General features: G+C 42.0%; 1 protein-coding gene across 4 annotated transcripts in view; it reads left to right on the forward strand.

The window, feature by feature from the left end:
• SRGAP1 (SLIT-ROBO Rho GTPase activating protein 1) overlaps positions 1-16932 on the forward strand; it is a 234171-nt gene that overhangs the window by 175795 nt on the left and 41444 nt on the right. For 2 of the 4 annotated variants that reach the window (XR_006387841.1, XM_044280540.1), the window contains exons 4-10: positions 7451-7633; positions 8371-8499; positions 12862-13083; positions 13466-13567; positions 15126-15323; positions 15415-15505; positions 16727-16754. Coding sequence is in view for 3 of the 4 variants with exons in the window: in XM_044280540.1 (XP_044136475.1) it covers positions 7451-7633; positions 8371-8499; positions 12862-13083; positions 13466-13567; positions 15126-15323; positions 15415-15505; positions 16727-16754 (953 nt within the window). In the remaining variant the exon portion in view is untranslated. The remainder of the gene's footprint in view (positions 1-7450; positions 7634-8370; positions 8500-12861; positions 13084-13465; positions 13568-15125; positions 15324-15414; positions 15506-16726; positions 16755-16932) is intronic. The other 2 variants (XM_044280541.1, XM_044280542.1) reach the window with 1 other exon arrangement.

Consider the following 16932-nt stretch of genomic DNA (forward strand, 5'->3'; position numbering starts at 1 on the left):
TTTTCAGTTATTATAAAAACGGGGAGTGCATGCCACCCCACGCTATTGCCGGCTGTGGATGAAGTGCCAGGAACAACATGGTGGGAACAGACCTTTGAGACTCTATTAACACTACTATTAACATAAGGTCATCTAGCGAAACAGCAGGTTTTTAAAATTATTTTTCTCCTTTAGGTATTAGAGCAATCAAATGAAAGTTATGTTTTAACATAAAGATCAGAAACAGGGTTTTGTTTAGCCTCTTGGTTATTAGTTTTTCTATGTAAGTACCCTCTACCACTGAGAGGTTACTTTCCTGTATGGTTTAGGCTACTTTCACACCTGCGTTCGATCGGATCCGTTCTGAACGGATCCGCTCATATTAATGCAGACGGTGGCTCCGTTCAGAACGGATCTGTCTGCATTATAACTTAGAAAATTTTTCTAAGTGTGAAAGTAGCCTGAGCGGATCCGTTCAGACTTTACATTGAAAGTCAATGGGGGACGGATCCGCTTGAAGATTGAGCCATATGGTGTCATCTTCAAGCGGATCCGTCCCCATTGACTTACATTGTAAGTCGGAACGGATCCGCTCGCCTCCGCACGGCCAGGCGGACACCCGAACGCTGCTTGCAGCGTTCAGGTGTCCGCTCACTGAGCGGAGGCTGAGCGCTGGCAGGCGGATGCATTCTCAGTGGATCCGCCTCCACTGAGAATGCATTAGGGCCAGACGGCTGCGTTCAGGGCCGCTTGTGAGCCCCTTCAAACGGAGCTCAGGAGCGGACACCTGAACGCAGGTGTGAAAGGAGCCTTATGTGTGGAGCGCACTGCCCAGAGATCACAGAGAGGACTATAGGGTACACTATATTGTGCAACAGTCCAATATATTGTGTATAAGACTGTCCTATATCTGCCTCCTGTGCATTCGTCCCAGACCATACCCAGTGCCACCAAGCCACCCTCAATTCTTATTGCATTGAGTTTTGTACAATCTCCCGCTCCAATCCCTACGTGACAGATTTGGTCCATAAAGAAAGGTAGGGATTCAGTCTTCTGAGAGATAAATTTTAAATGGTCAAAATGTGCTATTTCTGCACGAAAGACATTATAGAGGAGACTGGTAATGGTTTCCCTGCATAAATAGCAACCTCCTAATGTTATATAGGCCTACGTATTATATATATAAATAACTGCAATTTTCATACTCCTTGGCTAAAAATACTCCTCAAAAATGATGCAGAGTATTTTTACTCTTCCGGAAAAAAATATAGTGCTACCTCTGGGTTCAGTGCACAGCAACATCCATAGTTCTTAAATGTAAAAGTTTGAAACAACCAATACTCTTGCTAGAGCTGGCTGCCCCACCAAACTAAGTAATTGGGGGAGAAGGGCTTTGTAAAAGAGGTGACCAAGAACCCAATGGTCACTCTTGCTGATCTTCAGCGATCCTGTGTACAGATGGGATAAACTTCCAGAAGGTCAACCATCACTGCTGCACTTGACTAATTTGGGTTTTATGGCAGTGTGTCCAGAAAGAAACCTCTCCTCAATAAAAACATGAACGTTTTCACAAAAGAACCTGGTATAACCTGGTCTGATTAAACGAAGATTTAACTTATTGGCCTCAATTCTAAGCATAAAGTCTGGGAGAAACCAAGCACTGCTCATCACCTACCAATACCAACCCTACAGTAAAGCAGGGTGGTGGCAGCACCATGATGTGGTCTTTTTGAACAGCTGGGACAGGGAGACTGGTAAGGTTTGAGGGAAAGCTGAAGGGATAAAAGTACAGAGACATATTGACGAAAACCTGATGCAGAGTGCGCTCTGGACCTTAGACTGGGCTGAAAGTTTACCTTTTAACAAGACAATGATCCTAGGCACACAGCCAAGACAACACAAGAGTGGCTTAGGGACAACGCTTTGTCCTTGACCTGACTTAAAACCAATTGAACATCTCTGGAGAAACCTGAGAACTGCTGTCTGCCGGTCCCCATTCAACCTGACCATGCTTGAGAGGATCTGCAGAGACAAATGACAAAAAATCTCCGAATCCAGGTTTGCAAATCTTGTGGCATGATTCTCAAGAAGACTGGAGGCCTGTAATCACTGCCAAAGGTGCTTCAACAAAGTCCTGAGTATGGGTCTGAATACTTATGTCAATGCAAGATTTCAGTTTTTCCTTTTCAATAAATTTCTTTCACTTTGTCATTATAGGAAATTGAGTGCAGAATGATGGGGAAAACTTACATTTTTGGTTTTAGCACAAGGCCACAACATAACAAAATAGGAAAAAAGTGAAAGGGTCTGAAGAATTTCCAAATGTAGCAAGTTTTCTATTTCACCCCAGTGCTGGATTCACAACTAAACTGATCGGTATTGCTATATAATGTCCTCCATACTGCTGCTGCTATGGAGGGTGTGCTACAGAGAGAGAGGGCGACATGATCGCATCTTCTCTGTGTGTGCAGTGTATGGGAGACACCATAGCAGCTAGTCTCTGCCCACTAGCTCAGGGAAAACTGACTATTTCAGATGGAGCCTGCAGAGGGGAAAAACTGGTGAAAAATGCAGAATTTAGGTCATATGATGGCCAGAAATAGTGCTACTCCCCAAATACATAAATGACGGCGTATTCTGAAAAATCATCTGAAATGACAGGATCTCTTTAAATTGATAACAATACCCTTGCTAATAATAGTAAATTGGATCAAATTGGGAGTTTTCAGCATTAGTCTCTCTGATTTCTTTGTATAAGCCTTTCTCCTCCAAGTACTGAAAAATACAGGAAGCTACAGTAGATAGCGGTCATGGCTCTTTTTTGTTGTTGTTGTCTTGGCTGATCATGAGGTTCTTTGGACATGAGCTGCTGCTTTTAGTCCTGCATGTAATCTCAATGGTATATACACGTACTGGCAATACATAGACTTAGTATTAAATTGATTTGCAGTAGTGGTCGCCTTTTCAGAATCATTGTATTGATCTCTCCATGTTGACCTTACTTTGTAAAGTGCCTTCTCTTGTATACTTTAATGAATTATGTGCCAGTGAAATGGAAAGCTTTTCCCTGTGGTTTTACATCCTCCAACCGTTTTGTGATCGCCGACGACAGATTCTTGTCTGCCGAAAATAATCCGCCGTGCTTGAAAATTTTGACCGTTCATCGGCCAAAACTGCTGTTGATGTCAGGATCGGCTGAGTTCAGCAGATCACTTGCCATTGTGCTCAAGCACCAGGGAGGCTGCTTTTATTTAAAAAATAAAAAGGCGATTCCCTGGTTGTCCAATCATTATCCCAAATGTATGGCCAGCTTTAGTCGAGTTAGCATTTGGTAATTATTAGCAACCAGGTCAAGGTGGGGGCTGAACTCTGTAAATGCTGTACATTCAGTCTAGAAACTGATATTATTTTTTCTTATTATTGAATGTGTGTGGTTTATTTTCTAGTCTTACCACCATCACTTTTCACTAACCTGGTGCTTCCTATGTCAGTCCTGTACAATGCTTATTATTTCTCCAGGACATGACCATTTTCCTTGTTGCTTTTCGGTGTTCGGGATGAAACTGCGTTACATTTTACAACTATCTTGATATTGCACTAATCTGCCAGCTGTGGGCTGACACCGATGAGAAGAGTAGTGATGGAGGCTCCACCATTAATCATATTGACAGCAATGTAGTAAACCTCTACATTATTGGTTGACACAGTCTCCACTCTCAGAATTTCTCCAAGGAATTGGCTGATTGGTTTTTTCCAGTTTTAATTATTGTGAATTTGGAGATCAGATTTATTATTTTGACATGATCTCTCACATTAGATGTTTTGGGGGAAAACCATACATGTATATATGTCAACCATCAACCTTCATTTTACTTACCAACTCCATTAACCTATTCAGACAACCTGGTTGACCTTGGTACACTCAGCTTTAACAATGTTATTCCGAATTACCATTTTTGCTTTTTTTTTTCCATATGAGACAGACATTAATCATTTTATTGTTTTGTATGCTTTCAGCAACTTCCTGTGTAGACTGTTGAGGGGTCACTGATCTGATTCACCCTATGGCCAGGTTTCCACGCTATGCTCCTGCAACTAGCCAAAACGCAGCCCACCCATTGTGCCCAACTGCTGCATGTTGGGGGTAAGGGGAGTTTGGTCTCTTGCCAGAGTATGTACACCCGGCCTAATAAATAAGTGAGGATGTCAAATTCTTTGTAGAAGTAGTTTTCCCTAGTATATTGTCCTAGTATATACTGTATGAATCGGCATCAGTGATGCATGTGTAGAAAGCTCTGCACAGTGCTTCCTGAATGTCTTCATTACAATTTGCAAAGGACTCACAGCCGCTGGTTTTGAATGTTCAAACATTTGCCATTTACTTCTAGTCATATGAACCTCATGTGCTTAAGGGAGTATATACATGGGACAATTTGGACCAGACTTTCAAAACCACATAAAAAAAAACTGCAGCAAAACCACCCACGGCTTTGATGCGGTTTTTGGCCCCGCGACTTGTACAGGCAATGATTTCATTGTGCTTCACGTGCACAAACTGTGCAGTGGTTTGTGCCTGATTTTGCTTATGGGCTGCTTTCTTGTTCTAGCCTACATATGAGTGGAGCATAAGAGCATTTCCTAGCTCCGATGCTCCCCCTTGTCACGCTGTAATTGTGCAGAGCAAGGATGTGTTTTCATTGTGCCGGTGACATACTGGGCTTCTCCTCACTATGGTAAGCAGACTTCCGCCCAGCAATGTGCCCGCTGATGTCACCGGCACAGACGGGTGTTCTCTAGCTCTGCCGGGGGCTATTTTGCATAGTGCCTACCTACAAAATGGCCTCCGGTAGTGCTAGAGAACCCCCCCTGTGCCGGTGAGGTCACTGGGTTCATTGCTGGCCGCAAGTCTTGTGAGGAGAAGCCCGATACCTCACCAGTACAATGAAAATAGTGTGACAAGGGGGAACATTGGGGAAGAGCTTTTTTCCCATTTTCCAATACAAGACATGTTAAATTAAAAAGTGGCATTAAAAATGCATCTTGTCCTGCAAAAAAAATACGGTAAGCCCTCATATGACTATGTGAATGAAAAAGTTATGGCTATTGGAATGTTGGGAGGAAAAATGAAAGTGGGCCCAGTCCTTAAGAGGTTAATGAGTGACAATCTGCTGGTGTGTATTTAGATTCATGGGTAAATTATAATGTATTATTGAAATACAGTTTTTATTATTTCTACCTTTTCACCTCTTCAGGTGACAATCACCGTCAGTCATGTGACAGGAAATTTCCCGACATTTACAGTACTCTGTAGGGTGGCAGATTTTCATCTTGTATCACTCAGTGGTCCTTAGTGGTCTCTAGGCCTATTTAAAGGGCGGAACATTGAATTACAGCTGCCTAAGGCTTCTTTCACACTAGCGTTTTTACTGGATCCGGCTGGGTTCAGCAAAAACGCTTCCATTACTGATAATACAACCATCTGCATCCGTTATGAATGGATCCGGTTGTATTATCTTTAACATACCCAAGACGGATCCGTCATGAACTCCATTGAAAGTCAATGGGGGACAGATCGATTTTCTATTGTGTCAGGGAAAACGGATCCATCCATTTTGACTTGCATTGGGGGTCATGCTCCGCATCCCAGGACAGAAAGCAAACTACAACATGTTGCAGTTCGCTCTCCGGTATGGGAACGCAACTAAACGGAATGGAATGCATTTTGGAGCATTCCATTCTGTTCAGTTCAGTTTTGTCCGTATTGACAATGAATGGAGACAAAACTGAAGCATTTTTTCCAGTATTGAGCCCCTATGACGGATCTCCATACCGGAAAACTAAAACACTAGTGTGAAAGTAGCCTTCCATCTAGAGGCAGAGCTTGTTAAAAGCTCATTTGCATCCCTTTCTTCCCAGAATTCCAGAGGAGCACGTATGGCCTATAAGTCTCCTCATGCCGATTAAGGCGCTCTCTCCCCATGGAGAGATAGTATCCCCCAAATTCTGACTCCTGGCTTGTTACCTAATTAAGCCAGTACTCTCTGCACTGATGAGGGGCAATATAAGAGCTCATAAGAGCTCGTTTGGATCCCTTTTGTCTCAGTGGTCCTTATCATACTGGATTTTATTTCTGGAATATAAAGCTGTATATTTCTTCTATCCATGCCAGCACAATATACTTTTAGCTTAGCTTGTGAATTAAGTTATGATACATACATTTTGTAATTTTCTACGTTTTTTTGGCACCTGAAGACCATACATCTGTGAAGTGTGTAAACAGGAGGCTATCTGCTGTGGAATGTCCAAAGAACTAGTCTCTGAACACTTCCAGACTACTCTTAATTTATATGTCACCCTATACCAGAAAAGTAATAACAGTATGGCAGCACAAAATTTCAAATACAAACAATAGAACTGAAAAATGGGGATCATTCTAAATTAAAATGGTATTATACCATAAATGAAAAAATAGAAGCTCTTAGCGCCCATTTTTGATCAAACGTGTGTCGGGCCCATCTACCGGCATCAAGGTGGCTTCCACAGATGGGTACCTAACACTAACAGAACTGCCTCTCTTGGACTTACCTAAGCCTACAATATTCAAGGCAGTGTAGGAACAAGCTACATTTAGGCTAGGGCTATATGACGACATATGTCGCCCGAAAATTTTTATAATGATAGTCTATGGTGTCGCACTGCAACATGCGACACGATAGTAGAAAAAAAAATCCATCCAAGATGGATTTTTCTGTGACTCTCGCGTCGCAACATGTCATGTGTCGCAGTGCGACACCATAGACTATCATAAAAATTGTTGTGTGACACATGTTGCAGTGTAGTTGTGCCCTATAAGTCGCGTGACACATGTCGTCGTGTAGCCCTAGCCTTATACTCTGCTCAGAAGCCCCAGGCAGATGGGCGTTGCTTAGTCTAAAAGAGGCTGCTACCATCAATATATACTACAAGAAAATTTAGACTAACACAATCGTGGTCACAGGTGCATATCCTTCAAGCAAGCATATAGAGAACTAATAAAAGCATGGCTGCACAACATTTTACATACAAACAATAGAACTGAGAAATGGGGATCATTCTAAATTAAAGTGGTATTATACCTACTAGAAATGAAAAATTTGAAGCTCTTTGCGCGCATTTATGATCAAACGTGTGTTGGGCCTATCTACCAGGCGTCAAGGTGGCTTCCTCAGATGTAATAGCTAATCCGTTTTTTTAGAATAGTGGAATATGACGTATTTGTAACCACTTAGATATTGGCAGTTCTGTACACTATAGATGGGATATTACAGTATTTCTTTATGTGTAAAAGATATGCAGTGGAAATAATCCATACAATATTTGGTCATCAGGACATATATATATATGTCATTTATCAGTTGCCTGACAAGTAACAAGAAAAAGCAAAAAACAAGTATTGTGTTAATGAAATAGCATTTTAACATTGCTCTTGCAGGGCATGAAGACTTACCACATGTACCATGCAGAAAGCATCAGTGCAGAGTGTAAGCTAAAGGAAGCTGAAAAACAAGAGGAGAAACAAATTGGAAGGTCTGGTGACCCAGTGTTTCATTTACGGCTGGAAGATAAGCACCAGAGACGGAGCTCGGTGAAAAAAATCGAGAAGATGAAAGAAAAGGTAAGTGTGTGACTACGTTCCACAGTGTGTAAAAAAAAATGAAAAAAATAAAAAAATAAATATATATTTACCAACACTTTTTTTTTTGTTTAAGGCGGTTCAGTAGGGCTTTAGGGTTGTCCAAAAATTTCCAGCACCACAATTTGCCATAAAATTAGGATTCTAGAGAAGCGCTTTTAAATAGCATACAACTGGTAATGATGCGTTTCGATAAATGTGTCCTTAGGGTGTCACTGAGAGAAAGGTAATGGTCAGCTACTGCCGTAGCTCACTTTAGTTGATAGATGTATTTCAGGCCTCTAGCTGGGGTCTTAGACATAACATGGCTCCAGCTAAAGGCCTGAAATGTGTCTTTAGATGCTGTATGCCCTTTTAAAGTGCTTCAATAAATCTGATTTTGTGGCAACTCATGGTACTAGAAATTTTTGGACAATTGCAACTGAGCCCTAACGCCTCCAACTAAGATGAGCCAGGGCAGTAGCTGGTCTTTATACTTCTCTGAATGAGGCCCAAGTGTACATTTGATGCATGTGTTGGGAGCATTTCCAGGCTCATACACTGTACACTACAGACTAAGTCGTTTTCTTGCCATTCCGAATAAGAATCGGCAGGACAACTCATGGGAGGCTTTAGTGATCTTAACAATGATTGTGTATTAGTCAATTCATCCTATGATCTTCAGTAATGTATGCCCAAGCTGTGTACGTTGTCTCACTAACGGCTATTTCTGTCTCTAGCGCCAAGCCAAATACTCTGAGAACAAACTGAAATCCATAAAGGCACGGAATGAATATTTATTAACACTGGAGGCAACAAATGCTTCTGTATTCAAATATTACATCCACGACCTTTCAGACTTAATTGATGTAAGTAACTGAATAATTTATTCCATCTAAATATATTTCATCATCAGCAAGTTCATTCTTGTCGTTATTTGAGTGATTGGTTTAATTGGAATTCCTTGTGACATAGATAAGTGAGGGATGATGCAGAAATGGTTTTCTACACACCTTACAGCCTTCTTGTGCCTTGAGCAGCGGACGGATTTTACTTAACGATGTGTTAATGAGATCACAGTTAGGTTACCCATGAACATAGTGAATGTGGGCCATGTAGCCGTAGCTGCATGCATTTTTTATAGTGGTTGCACTGGTTTTGAAATGCGGATTTTAGACTCGCAGTAAGTACAGGTGGAGCAAATACCAACCATTTACTTTCTGCTCGGCCGAAATCCTCATTGCAGGACCATGGAAGTCTGATAATCCGATGTAGTTACTGCCGCATGGTTCCTGGCTGCACGGCACAAAACGTTGTGTGCGGACACTCTTAACCATATTTGCCTTTTTCTACATTAAAGGGAGTCTGTCACCTGCTTGACACGTGCTAATCAGATTATATAGCCTCGTGGGACACAAATACGTGACACGGAGTTCATCTTTGTTTAGTTTGTGAGAGTCTCCAAAGCACCAAAAACTAAATGTTAAAGATATACAAATGAGCCATTGCAAGTGCCCAGCGGGGCATCTGCAAGTGCCCAGTGAATTTCATGGCCATTTTGCATTGCCAATTTTCCACTTATCTGCCTCCCAAGAAACCGCATAACCAATAGAAGAGAAGACCAGAAGAGCCTTTTCTCCCTTTGGCCATGCTGTTTTTTGAAGGGTCACTAAATTCAGTGGTTATGTAACTGCAGACATACAAATGGCAAATTGGCATTCAAAATGTCCCTCCCAGCCACGGAGTTAACTTCCAGTCTTACGTTGCCCCTTTAACAGCTCGCTCTTCAACCTGCAGACAGCACTGATGACCTGCAGACAGCACTGTGTCAGGGCAGTGTCTGTCTGCTGAAGTTGCCCAGCGAGCGCTTCACGTTCCGTGCGCTGCTTTGAGCAATGTGCTTACCCTTAAATAAAAAAATGCCACCCACCGTCTCCTTCTCTTCTTGCCGTGATGCTTTTGTTCTTTCGGACGGGAAAGAGGCGGTACTGACTTTAAATCCCACGCAGAACGTCCTGATTCAAGTGTCAGGACGTTATCACTAGGCCTTAGCTGTAAGATGTTGGCTTTGCACCGTGTGTGACTGGAAACCAATAAGGGTTGTTTGGAGCAGTGCCAGGCCCAGGGCTGCCAACCTAAACGCCCCTATTATAATTCGCTCTTGTGGGTAAGTATGAATCTTTTGCTTAAAGAGGCAGGCTGCCCGCATTAGGTAAAACAATTTATTCCCAAACAACCCCTTTAAGGACAGGTACAACTTCTCGTTTTTGAATCCATTCCTGGTTTTGGCTTAAAAATTGGCACGTATGGCATTACCCTAAAGGTGCTTTCACATTGTAGATTTTGTGCAGAAATTTCTGCAACCGAAAATCTGTTCCCATCAACTGAAAAGACGTTATTTTGGCAGCAAGCTTATAGATTATGATTCTGCGTTTGTAACACCAGCCTTAGTCTGTCCTGTAGGGTTTCTCCAGTCAGATTTTTACATGACTTTACAGAAGTCATAGAAAATTTATATGCCCGACCTCAGAATCTGCTCTACCTCATACAGTGCAATGTCACGTGGTAAACCACTTCTTTCACTAGATTCTCCCACCAGAACAACGGTTTCCTTTTATATAGACCAGCCTGTGATAATATATGCTGAAATTCACTATTGTGAAACCTTGTGGTGCGGCACCCACCCACTTCACCTCACCACAAATATATCTCACGGTCAGGCAGGCTCAATGACTGATTTATTAAAGGGCTGCTCCATCTTAATATAAAGATTAGTGAAAAGTTCTGTAACTTTCCACTATACTCTGTGTTTCAGTTTACTATTTTCAAGATCTCTATTTGCTGTCAGTTAATGGAAACATTCTTATTTACATCCAGTGGCCAAAATGTATTCTAGACCTAAGGCTGGGGCTACACGGCAACATGTGTCGCACCAATGTCGCACGGTATTTATTGTAATGATAGCCTATGGTGTTATGCTGCGGTTGCGATATGGGAGTAGCAAAAAATCCATCCAAGTTGGATTTTTCTGCGACACCATAGACCATCGTTACAATAAATGTTACAGTGTAGTTCTCTTTTTGTCGAGTAGCTAGTTTGTCGCGTGTAGCCTTAGCCCAATACTTCTCGCAGCTGACTGTGATGCAGGGCTGAGCAGTCTGAGGCTGGGTTTAGACGCTGTAATAGTGTGCCGAGTGACCAGTTACCACATGACAAATTCACATGCGACTGTTTAGCAATATGGTTTATGTGAAAACATGTTTCACTTGTAAAAATTGCACTGCCAAAGACTGCGGTAAGTGCACTTCAGTCTGGCATTCCAATACCCAAACCCCCACCATTCAGCTGTTCCTATGTAGCTCATGCGCCGGTACTGTCAACTGTGAAGTGAATTGGAGCAGAACTGCAGTAACCAATACTGTCCACTGCACAGTTGACAGAGCTGTCTAGTTTCGGCGCTGAAGTGACTCACGAACATCGGATTAGTGGGTGTGTACAGTTGTCAGACCCCTGCCAATCTGACATTGATCACCTATCCTGAGAAGAGACCATCACTCTAAAAAGCCTCAAAACCTTTAAACTTTATAAAAGCAGAATAAACCTTTTCAGTGTGTATTTTAGTTTTTTTGTTTGATCTTACATTCTTACTATCTACCCTTGTTATGCTCATGTGCACAGCTGTGGTATGTACAGAGTTGTTCTCTCCTAGAATATCAGAGCATGCCAGATACGCCTTGGTATACCTGTGTATACAGAGGTACAGTAAGGGCTCAAACATGTGTACAGTGTGTATTACACAGTCCTTTTATATGGTTCTTTACGCTCCCTACCTGTACATTCCTGCCTTGTTCCCGTAACAGCAATTTCCCCTCTGAATATGTTCATTTATTTTGGGAACTTGTACACTTCTGAATGTGCTGACTGCTCATCAGCCAATTTGGCAGAGCTAAATGAAATGTTTCTAACAGCTGGCATTCTTGAGAATGAGAAATAACACTGTACCATGTGTGAAATGAAAACTGAGAAAAGGTGCCAACTCCTGCCGCCTGCCTCCCCTGTGTAGAACGTTTTTTTCCCAATTTGATACTATAACACGTTGGCTGTAGCTCTCTACAGGTTTTAGTTTTCAGAATTTGCACAGCGTTGCTCTGCAGAATGATGCCTACATGTGTAATTGATATAATGCAAGGAAAATGTGCTCAGTCAGTCACGAGTCTGATCTGAGGATCGGGAACCTGTCAGAAGCTTTTTGCCTTCAAAACTGCTACCATGACTTGACCTGCTTTCTAAAGGTGTTCTTAGTCGCAACAGATGCTGAATTTTGTTAAAAATTAACTTTAATCCCAGATCCATGTATTCTTAAAGGGCATCTGTTAACAGGATCAAACTTTATTAAACCAGTCACAGTGCCTGATGAGGCTTCCCCAGCTAATTGAACAAGGCTTTTCTTACCCCGATCCATTTTGGCAATTTATGAGAAATCAGTGTTCAAAAAAATATGCAAATTAGGCCTCAAGTGCACCGAGTGCGGCCCTATCCACTCTGCTCTTTTTTTTTTTACAAGACACCCCCTCCTCCATCCCAGGTTCTGGCCCTGTCAATATAATGGAAAGGGAGTTTCTTGGAAAGCAAAGGAGCTAAGGTGCGCTGTTTGGTTCGGGCCTGTCCTTGGTGCACTTAAAGACAAGTTTGCATATTTAAAAAAAAATTCTAAAAGCTCCAGCAAGGGAACAATAAGGGGAATGGCTTTAGTCAGCTGGAACAGCCCTACCAGGTATTGTCTGGTTTAACGTGATCCTGCTGAAAGATGCCCTTTACTTCCATTCTGCTGTCAAGGAGATGGAAACGCTTGGGAGAGAAGTCAAGGTGGCCACTCCTAAATCCTGTCCAATCTATCTTCAATTGCATCCATGAGGATGGGGCACTTCATCACAAACATTGCCCTCAGAGATGTCAAACAAACCAGATTGGACGGGCTTAGGGTGTGGTTTTCTCCAAAGCCTCTCCACCTCCTTTGTTTTGCAGTAAAGTAACTAACATATGGCACGCAAAGAGTTTAATAATATCCAGCAGTTGCTGAGCTAATAAGGCTAGGAGATGTACAGGAGCAGAAGAGTCAGGATGTGATGGCGGCTTGGGGGGGCAAAAACTTCTAACAGGTTCCGTTTAATAGTAATAGTTTTACGTGGAGTCATATACATGTCAAGGTTTTGTGTCTCTGTGTTTTGTAGTGCTGTGAACTGGGGTACCATGCAAGTTTAAACAGGGCCATGAGAACCTACCTCTCTGCTGAATACAACTTGGAAACGTCCCGGCATGAGGGCTTGGACATCATAGAGAATGCAGTTGATAACTTGGAACCCAGGAATGACAAGCAAAGATTTATGGAGATGTATCCAACTGCGTTCTGTCCACCGATGAAGTTTGAGTTTCAGCCCCACCTGGGTGATGAGGTAAGATGAGGGAAAAATTGTGTATTGCATTAGTTTTGGGTACAAGTTTTAAGGTTTGGGCACAGACTTATATTACACAAGCTACAATAAGTGCTGTCACAAAAAACAACCTATCACAGGTAATTAAACTGACTTGCTACATATGCAGTAAACACAACACTGCATTGTGGGATATAATAAGGCTGCAGCTTGTTATACCTGGCTGAGGAAAGCAAGAGAGAAAAATAGTACCTGGCCGACTGGATGTTGGGGCAAAACGTGTGACAGATGAGATGAAGTCCTACTGAGAAACCCTCCTTCATTGTTTTTGGATTGTTATGTGAAGTCATCAGTGACCAACGCTGACTTAAAAATGTAATTTTCTTTTCTCTTGTAAATGAAGGTTTGCCAAGTTAGCGCTCAGCAGCCCCTACAAGGTGAACTTATACTCCGGTACCAGCAGCTTCAGTCTCGACTGGCTACATTGAAAATTGAAAATGAAGAGGTAATACCATGATTTAATATTGTCTAATACATAGGTAATTACAGCAGATATTACTGCATGGCAGATTATGCCACAGACTGCAGGCTGCAGCAAATTTTGGTATAAGATCTAAAATGTTGAGTATTTTTGCATAGCGATTCTTTTTTTTTTTTTTTTATCCAACTCGTTTAGGGCGCATTCAGACGTCCGCGTTTTGTTTTCCACAGAACTGGAAAATGGATGCGGGCAGCACACGGTGTGCTGTCCTCATCTTTTGCGCCACATTGAAATTAATGGGTCCACACCTGTTCCGCAAAATCTTTGAACCATTCATACGGTCGTGTGACAGCCCTTACACTTTCTATATTTGCCACCAATTTGAACCAGACCAAGTTAGTTTTAGTTTGTGAAGAGCAGTATTATCACTGTTCTAGTTGTGTCATGTATATGTATATATGCCATATATATGCCATAAAGATGTATAATTACCATATAATAGAAATGTATATATGCCATATAGATGAATAAGTATATTATATTAAAACCTAAATTTCATGCTTCTGTATTAAATAAAATATTTATTAACAAAGCAATTGAGGACGTGAAACTCCATCTTGGAGCAGCATTATTATCCTTCATTTCAGAATTAAAGTTGCTTCCTTTCTCAGTGGGAGCTAAAGGAGGGACTCGGGTTTCTTCCATTTATACAAGAATGTCACAGTAAATGATGCCTTTCTTCTTATGATGGCACCTTGAGGTCAGCCACAAAAAAAAAATTGAATTCCTCGCAACTGTGACTAGGCTGTGGTATCTGATCTGCTTGTAAGTGGAGCATTTGGGTGATGGATATCCATTAGAGAATTGCTAAGACTGTTTCCTAATGCAAGGTTTAGGATCACTCCAAGAAAGGTCTTCACTTTAAAGGGGTTGCCATCAATGTCTGATCTATGGGAGTCCAGCCTTTGTGCTCCCTGCCAATTGCTAGAGGGAAATGGCAGGGAAGCTTTGAAAGCACCTTATGGGGGGGATGTATTAAAGGTTGTATGACCATTTTCTGCCGTACAGTAATTACATTTTTTGCGCAAGTGACACTTTTTTGAGCAAAAACTTTTCCCACTTTTAGGCCCCATTCACACGTCCGCAATTTCATTCCGCATTTTGCGGAACGGAATTGCGGACCCATTCATTTCTATGAGGCTGCACGATGCGTGGCCCTGCTCTGGAAATGCAGATCGGGTCCGCATTTTCGTTCCTGAAAAAAATATAGAACATGTCCTATTCTTGTCCGCAATTGCGGACAAGAATAGGCATATTCTATTAGTGCCGGCGATGTGCGGTCCTCCAAATGCGTAAATCACATTGCCGGTGTCCATGTTTTGCGGATCTGTGGATCCACAAAACACGCTACGGACGTGTGAATGGACCCTTAAGCCATGCTCACCCCTTTTCGGCAGCCCACCAGGTTTTCTATAAGTTATGCCAGAGACTGGTGTTTATAGCGCAAATCTACAGCAGCTTGTTGCGCCATCTAGTTTGGATTGTATCCACTGTTCAGTAGCAGTCATATTTTGTTTTGTAGGTAAAGAAAACCACAGAAGCCACCCTCCAGACCATCCAGGATATGGTCACAATAGAAGACTATGATGTTTCTGAATGTTTTCAGCACAGTCGCTCCACTGAATCTGTGAAATCCACAGTATCTGAGACGTACTTGAGTAAACCCAGTATTGCAAAACGAAGAGCAAACCAACAAGAGACAGAACAGTTCTACTTTATGGTAAAAAAAAAAGTCCTTTTGCCTTTTTGTTTTCATTGTTTCATATTTAATATTATTAATCTAAACAATATCTAAAATATTTTCTGTGTAGAAATTCAGGGAACATCTTGAAGGAAGCAATCTCATCACAAAACTACAGGCTAAGCATGACCTGCTTCAGAGGACTCTTGGGGAAGGGAAAGGTAAGGCAGGTTCTGTGATTGGGTACTGTTCATGCCATGAAGATCTTGGACAAGCTCTGCAATAGCCTAAGGCTACTTTCAAACTGGCGTTTTGGCTTTCCGTTTGTGAGATCCCTTCGGGGCTCTAACAAGCGGTCCAAAACGGATCAGTTTTACCCTAATGCATTCTGAATGGAAAAGGATCCGCTCAGAATGCATCAGTTTGCCTCCGTTCTGTCTCCATTCCGCTTTAGAGGCGGACACCAAAACGCCGCCTGCAGCATTTTGCTGTCCGCTTGACGAAACTGAGCCAAACGGATTCGTCCTGGCACACAAGGTAAGTCAGTGGGGACGGATCCATTTTCTCCGGCACAATAGAAAACTGATCAGTTTCCCATTGACGTTCAATAACATTCATGACTGATCCGTCTTGGCTATGTTACAGATAATACAAACGGATCCGTTCATGACGGATGCATGCGGTTGTATTATTGTAATTAATCCGTTTTTGCAGATCCATGAAGGATCCGCCCAAAACGCAAGTGTGAAAGTAGCCTAAAATAAAAAATAAAAATCATCTTATACTCGCCTCATTCTCCAGGACTGTGATCTGTGGTGCTGGTCCTGTCTTCTTGGTGCTACTTCCTGCAGCAGGGATTTGCCAGTATATGACACGTGACCACTGCAGCCAGTTGCTGTCCTCCGCAGTCTAACACTAAGGACTGTAATTGGCTACAGTGGTAATGTTCTGAACTCCTGCATCTCACTGTGCACATTATAAGACATGATTTCTGAAGAATTAGGGTACTTGCGGCAGAGGATTCCTGCAGGCAGTTCCGTCGCCGGATCTGGCAATCCGGACGCAAACGGATGCCATTTGTCAGACTGATCTGGATGCGGATCCGTCTGACAAATGGATTGAAATACCGGATTCCTCTCTCCGGTGTCATCTGGAAAATCGGATACAGTATTTTTTTTCCGGTATTGAGCCCCTGTGACGGAACGCAATGCCAAAAAAGAAAAACGCTAGTGTGAAAGTACCCTTAATTGCACAGTGCTTTTGAGAACCATGGAAGATTGGAATTCTGTGAGTTTGAGAAGTTATGATACTTGACTACAGATTGGACACACTGGTGCAGGACTGTAGAACATAAAAACAGGCATTTATGTAGAATAATATTTTACACCAGCATAAATGATTGGTAAATGTCCTGTAAACCTATTTCTCTCGATTTTTTTCAGGCTATAGAGCAGAATACATGACCACAAGGTACGTTACTGTGTAGGGTAGTCACGTTACTAACATTTTGAGATTAGATTTCAATACCATAAAAAAGTATTGCGATACTCTATACCATTTGATACCACGCGAAAAAAATAAAACGCCAAAAAAGCTGTGTACATTCCACATTTTATGGAACATCCGGCCCATAATAGAACAGACCTAT

Source organism: Bufo gargarizans, chromosome 2, assembly GCF_014858855.1.
Source record: "Bufo gargarizans isolate SCDJY-AF-19 chromosome 2, ASM1485885v1, whole genome shotgun sequence".
Taxonomy (NCBI): Eukaryota; Metazoa; Chordata; class Amphibia; order Anura; family Bufonidae; genus Bufo; species Bufo gargarizans.